Source organism: Eretmochelys imbricata, chromosome 2 (assembly GCF_965152235.1).
Source record: "Eretmochelys imbricata isolate rEreImb1 chromosome 2, rEreImb1.hap1, whole genome shotgun sequence".
Taxonomy (NCBI): domain Eukaryota; kingdom Metazoa; phylum Chordata; order Testudines; family Cheloniidae; genus Eretmochelys; species Eretmochelys imbricata.
This window is the reverse complement of record NC_135573.1, coordinates 47,172,826-47,192,028: the sequence shown is the minus strand read 5'-3', so window position 1 is coordinate 47,192,028 and position 19,203 is coordinate 47,172,826. Positions and strand designations below refer to the sequence as shown.

General features: G+C 40.1%; 1 protein-coding gene across 1 annotated transcript in view; it reads right to left on the bottom strand.

Annotated features, from left to right (window-relative positions):
- MMP16 (matrix metallopeptidase 16) overlaps window positions 1–17,772 on the bottom strand; it is a 243,953-nt gene extending 226,181 nt beyond the window's left edge. Inside the window, exon 1 of the mRNA XM_077810049.1 lies at window positions 17,641–17,772. Within this exon, the coding sequence (XP_077666175.1) occupies window positions 17,641–17,772 (132 nt within the window). The remainder of the gene's footprint in view (window positions 1–17,640) is intronic.
- Between the last annotated feature and the right edge of the window lie 1,431 nt (window positions 17,773–19,203).

The following is a 19,203-nucleotide window of genomic DNA, read 5'->3' as shown; positions in this document are numbered from 1 at the left end:
GGGGATCAGGGGTTTGGGGTGTAGGAGGGTGCTCCAGGCTGGGACCAAGGGGTTCAGAGGACGAGATGGGGATCAGGGCTGGGTCGGGGGGTTGGAGGTAAAAGGGGTTGAGGGCTCCAGCTGGGGGTACGGGTTCTGGGGTGGGGCTGGGGATGAGGGGTTTGGGGTGCACAAGGGTGCTCCGGGCCGGGACCAAGGAGTTCGGAGGGCGAGAGGGGGATCAAGGCTGGGGCAGGGGGGTGGGGTGCGGGTGGGAGTCAGGGGTGCAGGCTCTGGGTGGCGCTTACCTCAAGCAGCAGAATGTCTCCTGGAAGCAGCAGAATGTCTCCCGTCCGGCTCCTAGATGAGGCTGAGGTTCCTGGACAATACGAGCTGCAGAGCCAGTGCTTGGGGCAGGGGCAGTGCACGGAACCCCCTGGCTGCCCCTACGTTTAGGAGTCAGAGGGGGGGCATGCCTCTGCTTCCGGGAGTCACACAGAGACTGCCTTAGCCCCACTGCGCTGCCATCCAGACTTTTAATGGCCCGGTCAGCGGTGCTGACTGGAGCAGCCAGGGTCCCTTTTCGACCGGGTATTCTGGTTGAAAACCAGACACCTGTGAACCCTAGCTCCCCAAGCAATCACAAGCCCTGATGGCGCAGCGAGTAAGAAGAGCTAAGTACAATGTCTCCACCACACTCCCAATCCCTGCTGGTGCAGAGAATTAAAGGATGAACCGGGGAATCAAACCTCAGTCTCTCTCACAGTAGTGTAGAGTACAGGCCAGCAGGCAGACCATTTTTAAATACTTTAACAAGGCTTTGCAAATTGTATAATTACAGTGGTTAGCAGAAAGCTTTTCAAAAATCAGTGTTTGACAGCACTAAAAAGAAGCACTTTAAGCTTTTGAAGTGGCAAGTTTTAATAGTGCCAAAATAGCACCAGAGAAAGTATCAACACAGAAAAGGGGGGACTGGAGCAGAACTGGTGCTGCATTTGGAGAGCCAGGAGTGAGGTCTATTTTGTTAAGGAATCATCTGAAATGGAGCTGATACTGTCATGGCAGGACTGATAATAAGGGTGGTATACTTCAAACGAAGGAAAAAACAAATTTTACAATTTCTAAAGAGTTAAAAGGAGATATCTGTATCTGCTCTCAAGAGTACATGAAATTATACAAATGCTCCCAAAGGTTCTACCTTTTGACATTAATTGGACACTATCAACTTTAAAATCATATACCTCAAACAAACAATTTTCTATAAATATTACTAACAGCACCCTAGGTTATTTTTTTTAACCCAGGAGGCTTTTTGTCATGATGTTTGTTTACCTCTTGCATTTCTCTTGGTTTGGACAATTAAAAAACAAATTCAGTCTGTTTTGCTGTTGTTTATAGTCAGATTTGTTTTCAGGATCTCAATGCTGAATTGCTTAGGTTACAAATATTTCATGCATATGCTTAAAGTGTTGCCAGCACCTGAGATTTTATTGTGACTCTTGCAATATTTCTTGTTTTTCTTAAGGCCCCAGATTCAGGAGTGATTCCATTACATCAAAATCTCAGCTTTCACTGAAATTTAAAAAAAAAAAAAAAATGTTATCCCTCATGGTTGTAGAGAAAACCTGAAATGTGAAGGCTAAAAAAAAAAGCAGAAAACAAAATGCTCCCAATACCCTTTATCTCTCATGATTTGATGCCAATCTCATGTTTTTCTAGGATCTGACTCATGATTGTTGAATGACTGGCCGGGCGGGTGGGGAGGGTGCGGGGAGGGCAATACCATGCTTAGTTGTTTTTAAATGACTCTTTTCACTGAAGCTTTTTTTTAAAAATAAACATGTTTTTACACAGTCTAAAATTTTGGGTCTACTTTGCATCGACAGTGTCTCTTTCAAAAACAATCCTGCAAATAGAGAAAAATGTTCTCATATCCATTAAAAACACATCTAATCAATTAATCTGTGAGGGACTATGACTAACTTTATCTCACAGCTGAGACATAAAGCAAATTCTCTTTGGGAGCAAAAAATAAAGATTAGATTATTCACAAAGGGGCTAAAATACTGTTTTCCCTGTGCAATGAGCCTGCCAGTACAAAACAAGAGGAAAGAGCTAAATATCACGAAAGAAGCTTTTCTGCAAGAAAAAAGGTTCAGTAGTGTTACTGTGTCTTGCAAAACACCGAGTTTACTTATGAACAATCTGGCAGTGCTGAAATCACAAAATAAGGTTCATGAGTAAAAACAAAAGGACAAATACAGCAAGTAACATCTTCAGGTTTTTTTCAGATGCTGGATTTTGAGCTATCACATGAACTACAATTCTCCTCATTTTGACCCAGTTGGGTTTAAGATCCTGTTTCTGCAGTCTCAAAGCAAGTTGTCCAACTGACATCAATGAAACTACGCACTCGAATAAGATGAGCAGCAATTGAATGTGACCTCTGACACTATTAATTACGAAATTTAAATTTATATTGAATCAAAATTATTTTACGCTAATAAAATAATTAAAAATAAAAGATATAGTTAATTAAACCAAATGTATACTTATAAGTAGGGGTGTCAAATGATTAAAAAATCATCACAAATTATTCGCAAGATTAAAATGTAGTTGCCATTAGTCACAGTTTTAATTGCACAGTTAAACAATAACAGAATTCCATTTTAAATTTATAATAAATTTTTGCATGTTTTTCTACATTTTCAATTATATTAATTTGAATAACACCACAAAATACAAAAGTATATAGTGCTCACTTCATATTATTTTATTATAAATATTTGCACTGTAAAAAAGATTTTAAAAAATCTACAGGTCAAAGCATGAAAGAGCATACGAATGTTTAGCATATCTGGCATGTAAATACCTCGCAACACTAGCTACAACAGTGCCATGTGAATGAACGCCTGTTCTCACTTTCAGGTCACATTGTAAATAAGAAGCAGGCAGCATTATCTTCCGCAAATGTAAACAAACTTGTTTGTCTTAGTGATTTGCTGAACAAGAAGTAAGACTGAGTGGACTTGTAGGCTCTAACGTTTTACATTGTTTTGTTTTTGAGTGCAGTTATGTAAAAAAAAGAATTCTACATTTGTAAGTTTCACTTTCATGATAAAGAGAGTGCACTACAGTACTTGTAATGGGGGAACTGAAAAATACTATTTCCTTTGTTTATCTTTTTTACAGTGGACATATTTGTAATAAAAACAATAATATAAAGTGAGCAGTGTACACTTTGTATTCTGTGTTGTAATTGAAATAAATATATTTGAAAGTGTAGAGAAACATTCAAAATATTTATAATAAATGTAAATTGGTATTCTGTTATTGTTTATCTGTTCGATTAATCATGACTTTTTTTAATCTTGTTGATTTGTTTTTCTTTAACTGCAATTAATTGACAGCCTACTTATAAGCCTCAAAATAATTTAAAATGTAGACAACATCCTCGTGGAGTTACTTGAGCCATGTCATACCATCATAGAGATATACTGCTTTTTTGTTTTGGCACTTTGTTTGGGACTTTGTATACTGTTTTAGAAGTTAAAAATGTCAATTACAGGCATTGTTTCTACATATTAAATAGAGAAAATGTTTTGAATGGTGTAGGGTATTTTTGTTTTATGCATTTTCCCTCTCTGATGGGCCTGTTGCTAAATAGTGAATATTTAATGATCTTTAAGTCTTGCAGGTTCTTAGCCAGTAAAATGATTAAAATGCCATTTTCCTTTCTATCTTCTTGGGGATTGTCCATCAGGCAACAGACATGTAACTAGCTTATTCTTCTCAAATATTTTTTCTAATTAGTTAATGTTTACTGAAATGCTTACCTGTCTGTTCTCTCCCCCTCTGGGGCAATGCATAGATGTTTAGAATTTTGGATGTTGGCTAGTCATTTTTTAAGGCATACGCCTAACAAGGGCCCTGAGTTCTATTGTCAGTTTTGACACAGACATCCTTTGTGACTTTGGGCAAGTCAGTTAAGACAAAATCCTGATCCCATTGCAGTCAATGGCAAAAGTCTCTTTGATTTCAATAGGAGAAACACTGGCTCCTTTATACCCTTAGGTAAAGATTTGACTGTGAAATTCACCCAAGTGCAGGGAGCCAGCATCAGACATCCTTGTGCTGATGGGGACATGCAGGTAGTGCTGTGTACATGGGCATGAGAGGGTGCCGCATAGCAACTGGGGAACTGGAGACCATTTATGGAAAGGAGGAGCCTATACAGGAAGGATGAGCTCTACCTCAACCAAAATGGAATTAGACTGATGGCATGTAAAATTAAAAAGACTGTAGCGGAATTTTTGAACTAAGGGCTGAGGGAAAGATGCCAGGTGCAGAGGAGCACACGGTTTGGGCAGAGACATCCCGAAAGAATGAATTTATTAAAGAGGAAATTATATATCCTAGTAAAAAGGATAGGGGAAAAAAGATGGTAAAGTACAGATAGGAGCTAGTGACAAAGTACAGGTAGTAAAACATAACAAAACCCCACTTAAATATAACACATGAAGGCAAGCAACTGAATACTGACAAAATGTACAAATGCCTATTGATTGAATATATGTCACCTCAGAAAGAGATGCAAAGATAAAATTTCTAGACACCATAAATGACTTTTTTTTTTGGAGTAGCTAGTCCTGGAGTCCACAAGGGGAGAGGCAATTCTTGATGTAATCCTAAATGGTGCACAAATTCTGGCCCAAAAAACTGAACCACTCGGTAATAGCAACAATAAAGTAATTAAATTTAACATGTGTGTAGGAGGAAAAGACCAAAGAAACCCACTACAAATGCATTTAACTTCAAAAAGGGGAATTAAACAAAACTGAGGAAGCTAGTTAAATAGAAATTAAAAGGAACAATCACAAGGGAAAAATCCCTGCAAATTATATGGAGTCTATCTAGAAACACCACAATAGAGGCTCCAACTAAAATGTATACCACAAAGAAAAAAATGCCAGCATGGCTAAACAGCAGAGTAAAAGAGGCCATTAGAGGCAAAAGGCATCCTTTAAAAATTGGAAGTCAAATCCTAGTGAAGAAAATAGAAAGACGCATAAACTCTGGCAAGTCAAGTGTAAAAGTAAAATTAGGCAGGCGGGCCAAGAAAAAATTTGAAGAGCAATTAACTAAGGACACAAACACTAAATAGCAAAGCAATTTTTAAGTACATTAGAAGCACGAGGCCTGCCAAACAGTCAGTGGGGCCATTGGATGATCAAGGTGCTAAAGGAGCACTCAAGGAAGACAAGGCCGTTATGGAGAAGCTAAATTAATTCTTTGCCTCGGTCAGCACTGCAGAGGATGTGAGGGAGATCATCATACCCAAGCCATTCTTTTTAGAGGAGGTTTTGAAACAAACAGATAAGCTAAACAGTGATAAGTCCCTATGCCCAGATGGGATTCACCCCAGAGCTCTGAAGGAACTCAAACGTGAAATTGCAGAATTACTAACTGTGGTATATAACCTATCACTTAAATCAGCTCTGTACCTGATGACAGGAGGATAGCTAATATGATGCCATTTTTTAAAAAAAGCTCCGGAGATGATCCCAGCAATTAAAGGTCAGGAAGCCTGACTTCCGGACTAAGCAAACTGGTTGAAACCATAGTAAAGAACATAATTATCAAACACATATATAAACACAGTATTTTGGGGAAGACTCAACACTGCTTTTATAAAAGAGAATCATGCCTCACCAATCTATTACAATTCTTTGAAGGGGTCAACAAACATGTGGACAAAGGTGATTCAGTTGATATAGTGTAGTTGGACTTTCAGAAAGCAATTGACAAGGCTCACTAAAGGCTTTTAAGCAAAATAAGCAGTCATGGGATAAGAGGGAAGGTCCTCTCATGGATCAGTAGCAGGTTAAAAGGTAGGAAACAAAGAGTAGGAATAAATGGTCAGTTTTCACAATGTGAGAGATAAACAGTGGGGTCCCCCAAAGATCTATACTGGGACGTGTGCTGTTTAGCATATTCATAAATGATCTGGAAAAGTTGGTGAACACTGAGGTGCCAAAATTTGAAGACGATACAAAATTACTCAGGATAGTCCAAAACTGATGGCGAAGAGCTACATAGGGATCTCACTAAACTGGGTGACCGGGCAACGAAATGGCAGATGAAATTCAATGTTGAAAAATGCAAAGTAATGCACAATGGAAAAAATAATCCCAACTATATGTACAAAATGAAAGTGTCTAAATTAGCTGTTACCACTCAAGAATTTGTGTCTATTCAATTGTTGTGACATCAATAGTGTCATGCAAACATGTAAAATTTCCAAAAGATTCTTGAAAGAGGGGTGATAGTGGGTTGTCTATCTTATTAATATTTATTTAATAAATTATATTTAGTTTATAAAAGAAATAATCATGATGCATCACCCTCATCAGATGAAACTTTCTTCAGAATACACAGTGGCACAAATCTATATCTGCAACTTCATTTCCATTTAAAAACAAGACATCAAATTAGATGCAGGATTGGAGGTGGCCATATGTTAAAGTCATTGGACTGGGACTCAGGAAAACTAGGTTCACATCCCAGGTGACCATGGCAAGTCTTTAACCTCTCCTCGCATCACTTCTCCATCTATAAAATAGTAGGCTAAAGTTCTGGGTATTCATGAATGAATTTAAAAAAAAACAACTTTGTCAAAGGTGCCCAGAGCATTAAAAGGGTTCTCTTGTATTATATTTCATAAAAATCCAAATAAATAACAAAACTAATACGGAGGCACTCTGATACTGTAGAGATGAAGCCATATACATACCCACATTGAAATTAAAATAACATTGTTTTCAATTTTTCTTAGAGTGGAGAATTTAGATCTGTTCCAAAGTCCATTAATGCTAATAGGGGTCTTTCCATTGATTTCAGTGGGCTTTAGATCAGATCCAGTATTTGTTTTTACCCTTGGATTATGCAAAAGTGAAAATGAACAGATTTTACTCAAATGTTCCCAGTAAAATTCATCTCCGGGCTGAAACTAAGCACAAAAAGTTTCAATCCAAAAAGGAGACTTTTAGATTGTTATGGATGTGGAATCTGGAGGATGTAAAGCAAGTTCCCTTTAAGCTTGTTGCAAGCATTTGCTACTATGTTACAGCTCTAATTTGCACATGTTTGTGGGTTGGAATGTTGTTGTGGAAATTGTAGTCGCTTTTTCTGTTCTGCCACTTGCTCTTGAGAAAACTGCCTAATTAAAAGAAATTATGTTTTGGTATTCTTGTTATATGTAGAAATCTTCTAGCACAGCTACCTAAAATTAAATATAATTTACATATTAATTATTGTATTATTATTACTATTATTGTTTTTTGTAGAAAGAAAGAAAGAAAGAAAGAAAGAAAGAAAGAAAGAAAGAAAGAAAGAAAGAAAGAAAGAATTCTTAGCTCTTTTATAGCACTTTTCAGCTGTAGGTCTTCATGCACTTTAAAAAGGAAGGGAAGCAACAGTGTTCTCACTTTACATATGGAGAAACTGAGGCACAGAGAAAGGGAAATTGACTTGCCCAAGTCACAGAATGGAACAGTGAGAATAAAAACCAAATCTGCTGCCTCCTAGAACAGTGCACTAACCTCTGGACAACACTGCCTCCCCTCTTCCATTTGAAAGTATATGGAAGATTCAGAGGAAAATAAATAATTTTATTTATGTGATAGAAAGAAGTTATAGTAGCATCAGAATACAGCACTTCACTGTCAGTCAGGAAACTAAAAAACAGAACACATTTTTCAAATTATAAAGAAGCAATGAGAAACAGCCCTGTCTGCAGTGACCTGAATCATTTTGTATATTTATCTAGTTTAATACTATTACTAATTATAATACTGGGTTCGGCATGCAAGCCTGTAATCCCAGCTACTTGGCAGGCCGAAGAGGGCGGTTCTGGGCTGCGATGCACTATACTGATCGGGAGTCCAGTGCCACTGACAGCCTGGCCAGCGGGAGGCTGAAGGACTGGCTAGAACAGTGGTTTTAAAAAACTTTATTTTCTGGCAACCCAGTTGAAGAAAATTGTTGATGCCCGCAACCGAACGGAACTGGGGATGAGGGGTTTGGGGCATGGGAGGGGTCAGGGCTGGGGCAGAGGGTTGAGGTGCAGGGGTGAGGGCTGCAGGGTGGGGCCGGGAATGAGGGGTTCAGGGTGTGGGAGGGGGCTCTGGGCTGGCGGTGCAGGCTCTGGCGTGGGGCCAGGATGAGGGGTTTGGGGTACAGTAAGGGGCTCAGGGTTTGGCAGAGGCTCAGGGCTGAGGCAGGGGATTGGTGTAAAGGGTTGGGTCAGGGCTTACCTCGGACGGCTCCTGTCAGCGGCACAGCGGGGGTGCTAAGGCAGGCTTCCTGCCTGTCCTAGCACCACGGACCGTGCTGCACCCTGGAAGCAGCCAGCAGCAGGTCTGGCTCTGAGGCGGAGTTGTGCAAGCGGCTCTGCATGGCTCTCGCCCACAGGCACCGTCCCCCTCCCAGTGCCCATTGGCTGGTTCCCGGCCAATTTGAGTGCAGATCCAGTGCTCGAGGTTGGGACAGTGCACAGAGCCCTGTGGCCCGCCAGCCTAGGAGCCGGACGTGCTGCTGGCCGCTTCTGGGGGGCAGCACAGTTTCAGAACAGGAGGGACTAGCCTGCCTTAGCCGGGCAGCAGCACCAATGAGACTTTTAATGGCCCGGTCGGTGGTGCTGACCAGAACCCTTATGACCCAGTGCGTTACATTCCGAGACCCAGTATTGGGTCATGACCCACAATTTGAAAACCACTGAGCTAGAACAACACGAATGACTTGTTGTGATCGATGCTCTCTCTGTGAGGGCTAACGGACTGATTGATCAAGGTGATATCAACTAATTATAATATAATAGTTTTATTTTGTAGACAGATCATTAATTTTACTTACAGTTAACAATGAAATTTCATCACAATAGATTTGTGCAACATCCAAACCACTGCATGTAAATAAACTGCTACAACAACCTCAGCTTCAGCTTCATGGAGAAGACAGAAGGTTAAAAAGCTCCTCTAACAGCACATCAAGCAACCCACAGCTAGAACTGGGAAGGGCAGCACAATAGGATTGTCACCCAAGGGACAAGACACAGCATAAAAGTGAAGACAATTTCTCCCTGGAACATTGCATGAAAATCCATTGAGACCTATCAAAGAAGGGTGTTCCCTTCCATAAAAGGGATGCTTGTTTTTCTGTTGTATTACCTATCCATGTTCTAAGTCATTTCCCCTTTGCCCCTTAGCTGCCATTTCACTGGAAGAGGAATCTTTCCCATTGTCAGCCTGCATCCCCCACTGGAGGCCGGAGATGTGTTTGTTGGCCAACAAAAACAAACAGGACCACTGAAACAAAGAAGTCGACTTTTCCTCCAGAAGGTGAGGAAATCATGAAAGGGCAGATTTGTCTGAGGACAATCTTCTACACAAAGGTGTGAAACTAGCCTGATACTTTGTAATGCTAGAAGATTGGGGAGGGGAGAGGAGAAAGATGAATGAAGTCATCTTACTGAAACAGAATCAACTGTGTCATATCAGGGAAAATGCTGATGGGACTGCAGATGAGGTACATGGACTTATCCTACAGCATCTAGGGTTAGTGTGTGTGCCATATAAGCACAGGATGGGAGATGCAGTGGCACCCTCCCAGGGGAATCAGAGGGAGGGATTATTCCTCAGGGCACAATCCTTCTCCCAGCTCTCCGATGCACAGGCTACACCATCTGCAGGCCAACTGGGTAGTGAGGAAAGAGACAAACACGCCTCCTCCCTGTGGCTTTGGTGTGCTGGGCATCCTTTAGGGCACATGTAGGAAATAGTCCTGTGTTCCTGACAGTATGCAGGGACTGAGTGCGCAAGCGGGTGGGGAGGGGGGGAGATCCAGTCGCAAGCTGGCCCATACAGAACAACCAGAAAACTATTCAAAAATAATCTTCCTCCACAATACAAAAATCACATGTTTTATTCATCTGTTATCATGCACCGTAATGAAAGTTTTCATTGTTTTCCACTGAATCTTCTACAGAAAATATTGTGGCTCATTGTTTCAGCCACACCTCCACTGTAGTAGTAATAAAATTTATTTACTGCTTTTCAGCTCAGGATTTTAAAGTACTTTTCAAACACTGGACCCAAGCCTGCAATACTTGAAATCTGAGGCCCGATTCTGCAAGGTTTCTGACTGCCTCTTTTTTAATGCTCAATGCATTAAAATTAATAGGATCCTGGCAGGATCAAACGATTAAACCTGCCTGTGGAATCAATGGGAGATTTGAGTGTGCAAAAAAATTTAAGATTAAGCCCATTAGTTAATTAATCCTTACAACACTCCAAGAGGTATGAAAGAATTACTTCACCCATCACTAAAAGGCAGTCACTTCTTGAGTGGTATAAAGCAGCTGTTGTCAGTATACAGAAACAGTACACAACAGTTTCAATCAACAGATAAATTATATAACTAAGTATTTCCATTTCTACAGTTTGTCAATTGTAATTCTTCCTTGAAATAAGCTGTTACAGTGTAATTGTTATTACTCTACAGTAAAATATGCTTATAACGAATGGTCATAAGCAGTAGCATGAATGAATAGTTGCCAAGCAACCAATAAATAAACTAAAGGTTCCAAATAGCATGACCTCTCTTTAAAAAATAAAGCTCTAACCATAATCATTTTTAAAATCCATTTCTGCAGCAAGCAAAATCATGTTTGGAATTCCAATATAGGTCTTCTTAATACAAACTGAAACCAAATCTGTCATGCGACACATCAGAGATAGCAAACCAAGCATAGTCAACCCACCCCCTCACATTATGGTGAGTGGCAGGGAGTGGAGATGGAAAATGGGCCAGGCAATAAACTGTAATCCAATATGGAGGGGTCAACCGCATTCATGATTAAACAAGAGCATTAAAAAGATTGGTTATATTAAGTACCTTCAAACAACATCAAGAAGAAGTCTTCTAGGATTTTAACACCATAAACCAATCATGAGTTAAGGTAAAAGAAGGGGAAAGACTTTAAAACTGAGAGGACAGATACAGATTAAAATGTTTTGAAATCTATATAATTCACCATTTTATCTTTATAAACTCTTACAACTGAGCCTTGCTGAGTGAATAAGCAGAATTAAGGTGCCTAGAGCACTGACCTTTTAGATGGATTCAAATAAAATTGACAAAGAGAGGCATAAATCTTAAACCACTTAAAAAATAATATACCCACTCTGAGAAAACAATGGATGGTAATGTATTAATTTCATAATATTTTACTGTAGGATGGCCTCTTGGGTGATGGAAGCTGAATTTTTAAGGCAATAAATTCAATAATTGTTATATAAAGATCTTATGAAATAAAAGATAAATACACTGCAGTTTGCTATGTTTATCTTGCAAAGTTCACAAAATACTTTATTTAATCAAACCTCTTCTTTCATAAAACTGAGAGCTACTAATGTATTTGATGTTCAAATACTAAACAATGGTAGATGAGATTCATTCCAATTCTAAACAGTTCCCTCTCATTAAACCATAGAAGCCCTAAAGAACTAACATATGACTTGGATTGTGTAAACTCCTTGGGAAAGGGACCATCTTAGTTTTGTGTTTGCATATTGCCTAACACAATGGGGATCGATCCAGGACTGGGCCCCTCCATATTCCTGTAATACCAATAATAAATAATATTTCACTCCAGTAGTACATTAATCCGTTGGTATTCTTAAACACAGGAATTATGTTTTGAATTATAGCAGGCAATACAATAATCCAAACAATAATCTCCATGCATATTTCATAGTCACACTGAAAGGAAGGCCAATTCATTGCATAGTACCATCTGCTTTTTATGATGGAAGAGCGTGAAAAGCCTTCCGTTAGCTACCAGAGCTGTAACTTTCTGATTAACATCCATTTATATTAATGCTGTGGCACAATGCTAGATGTATAGATCTGTTTGTCAGAAGCCTTCACAGATAAATTTCTTTGTACCTGCTTTTTCTAATTAAGTACAGGCTACATTACATTATATCTAAATTCTCTACTGAGTGATATACCTCATCCAGCTAGCTACACCCACGGTCAATATTAACAAATGGTCCTTCAGCATCCTTTTATAAATATACCCACAACTTCAGTGAGTAAGGAGTGCATGACTGGGCCCTTAAAATACTTGAATGTAATATATAATGCTTGTACATAAAAACAATATGAAGGGCCTGTCAAGTTCCTTTCAATACAACTGGCAGTGTGTAATGTAAGGAATACCTTTAACTCCTTCTTTACATGTATTTTCTGGGCTTGCTCTTTAACACGCTCTCATTACAATACCGCATAGCACTTGCAATTCTAATTAAGTATTCCCAGTTGAAAAACATATAAAGGTGAAGAGGCAGATATTTTTTTCTTCCCAATTGTTTATTCTCTTACAATTACAGGTTGAAGAGTTAAAATGATCAGTTTTTTAAAGTTTAGAAAAACCCAACACGTAGGGATGAAAAGGTCATGTATCACCATTCAGCAAGAGTAGGACACTAATTGTAAAGTTTGTTAACAATGAAAACAAAGAGGTTCTCAGCTGCTTGTTACCGTGGAAAAATGCTACCAGACAGTATTTCTCTGAAGTTTTGATTCCACTGTGTTTTGTTCCACAATAAGCAATTTAACTGTCATACTTACTTGAAAGGAGGGGAGGAGAGAAAGAAGGTTGTATTGTTTTAAGGTGTTGCTCATACTAAAATAGGACTCACTTTAAAATCCCCTTAGGGACCCAAGCATATATATTTAGCAATAGAAGATGGAAAATATAGCATAACAGTCTGCTTTAGAAAAGAAATGATGAGCAATACTTTTCCCTCTAGTATTTCCCCCAACACTGATGCTTTTAGGGAGACTAGACATGATCCTGCAAACACTTCTTCACCCAGTACTCCTTACTCAAATGTATAGTTGAATTAACTGGGATGGGGCTACTCTACATGAGTAAGGGTAGGCAGGATGAGAGTTGGGGAGAGGAATGTGCTGTATAGCTCCTACCCTGTCTTTTGATATAGGTAATTTGTTTCAATGGGTTTTGATTCCCCCTCCCTGCCATCTATTAAAAAGATGAAACTGTTCTTAATGCAATATAAATAAAAATCATTACAGAAATTCTTAAACTATAGAAAAATGTCAGCTTTAGGAAAATAGTTATCAACAAAATTACAAGTTTAAGGGTCACATTCTACACTTTAATCTTTGTAACTACCTATGAGTGTTAGAGTTCTGCTTGTGGTCTTTAACAGGGAAATTGCCTATAAACACTAGAAGTATTTAGTATCTAATAAGGCAAGAAACAGTTCACACAATGAAGAACCCAGTGGAAAAAAAATTGTTTGTCTGGCAATTCCATTACCCTACATAGATTTTCAAAGGAGAAAATCCAGCCAGGTCATTACAGGAATTCTATACTGAAAGATCTGTCAATTAGTAGCATAAAAATCTGAATTTTAAATATCTTGTTAATACCTAGTATCCCATTTACTACCCCATTGATGCATCTGACTTGTAGAGTAAGACTGAACTAAAAATTTAGGGAAACGCTGAAAACCTCTGGTGAACAAGCATTCACACAAGTAGACCTCAGACTTTGATGGCAGTACTTATGTGAGTAATGTGGAATGAACAATCTGGACCTTAATCCTAACCTTTGATGCAGATGACACCTTAGAAAGTGATCTCCAAAAGTCCAGTGATGACCAGGAACCGATGAAAATAAAAGCTAAAACTTCCTAAAACTAGTCTTACATGAATTCTAGATCTCAAATATTGTTACTCAAATCACTCATGAATACTTGAAATAAATGGTGGATTTACAGCCCTCCCTTAGCTAAATCCCTTGCAAAATTTTCATTGACATCAGAGAGTGTAGGTGTGAGAGCAATACTATGGTTAACACAATAAATAAATGACTGTCATTTACATTTCTCACTCTGACCTACATCATACTCAGCTATGTCTAGCTATTAAAACAATATGTACCATATGAAAGTCATCAGTGACATTCATGTTTCAGAAATTACACGTCAGCTATCATTGGAAGCAGGACCTTCACCCACTTCCATCTGGATGTTTAGCAAGAACAAGTTTTACAAACAACCAACATGATTTAAAAAAAATTGTCATTCCGATTATGAACTTCAGGTTCCTATTTTGTTGTCTTAGAGAACGATACCTACATTTAATCTCTTTGAATTTCAGTAGTATCCCTTGAGACGTGTTTTGGCTCAGTCTTACAAACTCAAGTTGGAAGCCAAGAAAGCCAGCATTTCTATACAAATTTTATTCAACACCTAAAATGTTAGACTATATGAGTCAGAATTACAATAGCAAATAGATTGATCCCATGTTTTCCAATGCTGAATAGCTTTCATCAGTATTTCCTCCAAATTTTAATATAATCAGAGAGTATAAAAATCAAAAAATAAAATTCTAAATTCACATGAAACCTCAATTAGTATAAAAATAATCACATCACAGTCTGTTTTCCAAATACATATATTCAGTAGAACTGAATTCAACAGAACTGGCACTAGTTTTTTAAGGCACCCTAATTTCTACGTGTATTTTAATGGATCTTGGAATGAATTTGTCATATTCCATTTTACTGATTTATTATAGAGCGTAAGTGTTTTATGGGTCTGATGCTGACACACAGAATTGTATGGCACAGTGTCACCACATTGTTGCCAAGTCCTTTGCCTCACATTCCCTTCTGCTTTGAGACTGTGGCACCTTTCAATATTACAACAAAAGACAACTGCAAAGCTGTGAGGAAATGAAAATACCTTGGAAGTGCTAGCATGGAACACATTTTCTTTCAGGGGGAAAGGGAGGGGATGGGAGACGGGACACCTCTAAAGGAATAGAGAACCTGAATGGCATCTCATGAGTTCAAGCACTTTCCCCCTCTCTTCGGCTTTTCTTCCTTGTGGTATTGTTCTTTCCCCTCAAAATCTGCTATTTTCCATACAGAAAAGAGAGGAAAAAATAAATCGGCTTCTCCTCTTTCCCCTGAAAACCTCCCACATGCTGTGGCTGGCCTCCCTTTCATGCCCCACGAGACTACGACATTCTCTCTCTCTCTCTCCTGGCACCATAACTCCATCTACTGCTCATCTCTCCAGCAGGATCAGCGGCCAGCAAAGAAGTCTACAGAGGGAGATGGAAGTCCTTCTGTAGCTGAAATTTTTTATATCCCCAGCAGGGGGCCACTAAGGGAAGACAGGAAAGGGTACACAAAGCTGTCTCCCTCTCTTCCTCAGTGATTCCTTTTATATTCACAAATGAAAGAATGAAGTTGAGAAAGTATCAGTACAGCAGGGGACATGGTTGAGAGAAGAATCAAAATGTGCACGTCAGCTTGGAAAGGTGGGAGAAACACTGGGGGGAAGGAAACAGAGCAGCATTGCATGTGAGGAAAAATACTGAGGGAAATGAAGAAAATTACTAGAAGTGAGTGTTATTATTTATATTGCAGTAGCCTCCAAAGGCCACAATCAGGATCATGGCTCCATTGTGCTACACATTTTACAAAAAGATGGAAAGACATGATCCCTGTCCCAAAGAATTTACAATCTAATACAAGAGGCAGGGAAATATTGGGGGAAAGAGAAAAGTATGTGTGTGTGTGTGTTGGAGATATTGGTGGTGAGGAGGAGCGATCAGAAATGGCAGAGGAAGAGATCTTAGAGCAAAAGAGACCAGGAGTTTTGAGTGGGGAGGAAATCTTAATGATGGCATGGAGAGACCAGGATTACATGGGGAGAGACTGATGTGAGGAGACCACGAGTGTGTGTTGGGAGATCTTGGGAAAGTGACTCCAGGAGAATGTGTGGTGAGGGGGAACTTTTGGTGGTGGAGAGGGAGAGACTAGTACTGGATCAGTGGGAAAATCTTGGGATGGAAAGAGACCAGAAGTGTGTGTGTAGGAGAAGAGAACTTGGGTGAGGAGAGAGAAAGAGACCTGTATTGTATATGGGAGGAGATCCTGAAAGAATAGACCAACAGTGTGCAGGGGAAGACTAGAAGCGAGTGAGTTGGGGGAGAAAGGGGACATGGATGGGGAAGGAGACCACGTCTGTCTGTGGGGGAGATTTTTGGGGGTAGACCCAATGTCTACCCTGGAAGAGATTTTTTGTGGAAGTACAGATGTGTCTGGGGTTGAGGAGATATGGTACAGGGACAGAGGGGTGTCTGAGGGAGATTTCTTCAATGTTGGGCAGAAACGTGTGTAAGTGGGTGAGAGTTAGGGGAACAAGAGTTTGTGTAAGGAAAAGAGGAAGTGTGTGTGTGTGAGAGAGAGAGTGTGAGAGAGAGAGAGAGAGAGAGACAAGAGTATGATCCCTGTCCCAAAGAATTTGGGGACAAGAGTATGTTTGTGCTAGAGAAAGAGAGTTCAGGGAATACAAGTGTGTGGGTGAGAGACAGTCTGGAGACAGGAACAAATGGTCTGTATGGTCTATGGGTGCTGCAGAAAGTTCAGAAAGCGGGATGGATGGGAGAGAAGCAAGTGAGAAGTATGGGCAGATAACAAAAGAATGGAATTATAGTGTGAGTGAGAGAAAGAAAGAAATGTGTAAAGTAGGGAGACACACACAGGACAAGAAAGAAAGGAAGGTGAAGGACCGGAGTGGATGGGAAGAAAAGAGAGGGAAGTATTATACAGTACTGAAAAATCAGATTAAAGGAAATCAAACTGGGAACTATGCAGAAAAGGATACATAAAGATACACCATGAAAGGCAAGGAGAAAAAAAGGAAGGAAGAATATGCACAAAGGAGACGTAGTTAATAACAATATTTCTTAATGGAAAGCATAATGTAAAAAATAAAACTGAAAAGTGGGGTGGATTAGAATAGGAGTTGGAAATGGGGAGCATACACTGAAATCTCACTATGGCAGCAAAATTCCTAGGGTTAGCCCTGCCTGGGAAGCTATTCATTTTAATTCGCTTTTCTACATTTAAAAAAAAAAAAATCTCCTTCTTGGCTCTCCCCACCCTCCAACTTTAGTTGCACCTAAATGGCATTTATTTAGCCATTTCTAGTAACAAGCATTCAGTTATGCTTAAATGAGAAAAAGATCAGCTTTTGTGCTTAAATATTTAACATGGAAATATACTAACATAGCAAGTTTCCCTCCCCCCCTTCTTCCACATTCGACTCTCTTTCATTCATTCTTCCCCTTTGTTTAAAAAAAGAAAGCCAGGAAGACATCTGAAGTCAAAGGTATCCCTGCAGCTTTCTCCGAGCTGTCTGGGTATGATTACCCTAGCGCCTTTTATTATGCCACTGGCTTGTGTTTAGGGATTCGTATCTTCCCTAGAAGAGAGGTATATCCCGGCCACAATGATGTGGTCTAGCTCTGGGCTGCCGAGGATAAGGGGATTCTCAGGCTAACAGGCATCCATCAGGCAAGGGAACTCGGCTCCGAGAGCTGGCTGCTGCAGGAAAGCAAAGCCAATGTGCATGTGTGTCTTGGCTGCTCTGGAGACATGGCTGGGGAGCTGTTTTACTGAAGCAGCCCAAATATTGGGGAACAGCCCTGGGAAGAAAGAGAAGGAGGGAGGAAACACACACACTCACACATACACCCGGCTGATCTTACCTCCACATTGAAATACTGCTCCGCTGTGCACACGGGGGCACATAAAATCCAAAGCAAGGTTTGCAAGAAAAACACCCTGGGATGATGTACGAAATCCAACCGGCTTCCAGCGCTGAATGCGAGTAAGAGCATAGTGAACTGCGCCTCAGTGGATGGAAGAGCCCTCTTTCCCTCCGCTCTCTCTCCGTCCCCTCACACAAACAAACAGTCCCCAGTGTTGGTGGAGAACCCTAAAGACAGGTTCACCCACAACAGGGGAGGAGGAGGAGGAGGAGAAGAAACAGACACTTCACTCCACAACACAGATAGCAGCAGCAGGGTCAGCTCTTACTCATCTTCGGTCCCGTAAGGGGGGAATGTGGCGTCCAAGTACAGCTGCAGCTCCTACAAGGCTTTTCCCTTTGCACAGCAGCCGCCTCTGTGTCCTCCTCCTCCTCCCCCTCCTGCTCGGCAAGGCCTTTGCTGCCTGGCTGCCTGTGCTCCCCTGCCCTGCCTGTGCTTGTGCCTCTCCTCTCTCTTCTCTCCTCCACTCCAGAATGTTCATCTGTAATCTACATAACTCCTCCTCCAGGGTCAGCCTCCTCACAGACATCTTAAAGGAGACAGTCCTGGAAGGCTGTCTGTCTGTCTGTGCTGGAATGGACCTGATCCCCCCTCTAGGGCAGGAGCTCTCTTACAAGCTGCTAGAACTGTTTGAATGAACAGATTTCCAAGAAAGGGAGTGGGATGAGTGAGTTTAACACACACACACGCACACGATTAATCCCTAGTTAGGAACTCTCCTGCCCAATGAAGTTTGACAAATCTGTAAATTCCTTAAGTCCCTCAATTCATAGGAATGTGTTGGAGCCCACTTCTCCGTTTTCATCAACTGCCCTGCTTGCCAAATATACTGTGACACCAAATTGTATGTGAGGGACAAAGTTAGCTTCTGTTTATATACTGCCCAGCCCCCTCCCTGTTAAGAACACCTCTACACAATTCTCTATATGCACCTTTCATATAAAGCTCTCTATACATTCCCTAATGTCCACTTGTAGTATAATTATCTTTATATATCCCACATTATACACTACCTTTACACAGCCCTCTTTATAGACCTTTGCTGTACAGCTCTGGATACACTTCTCGTTATGAGCAACCTCAAGACAAGACTGATTTTATGAAAAATTGGTTCTGTCAAATTAACTTGACTTTTTTTTTTTTTTTTGGTAATGAGATCACAAGTTTGGTTGATAAAGGTAACTCTTGCAATAACAAACTTAGACTTTTATAAGATATTTGACCACACATCCTGATTTAAAAAATAGCATTATACAAAAGCAATGCAGTGCACAGTAAATGGATTAAAAACTGGGTATAGCTTCCTGATGAGCTCCCAGTGCAACTGTGTGGCCAAAAGGAATAAAGTGATCCTTGGATGCATAAACAAGGGTATCTTGAGTAGAAGTAGAGAAGTTATTTTACCTCTGCATTTGGCACTGGTGCAACCACTGCTGAAATACTGAGTCCAGTTCAATTCAAGACGGATGTTGATAAATTGAAGAGGATTCTGAGAAAAGA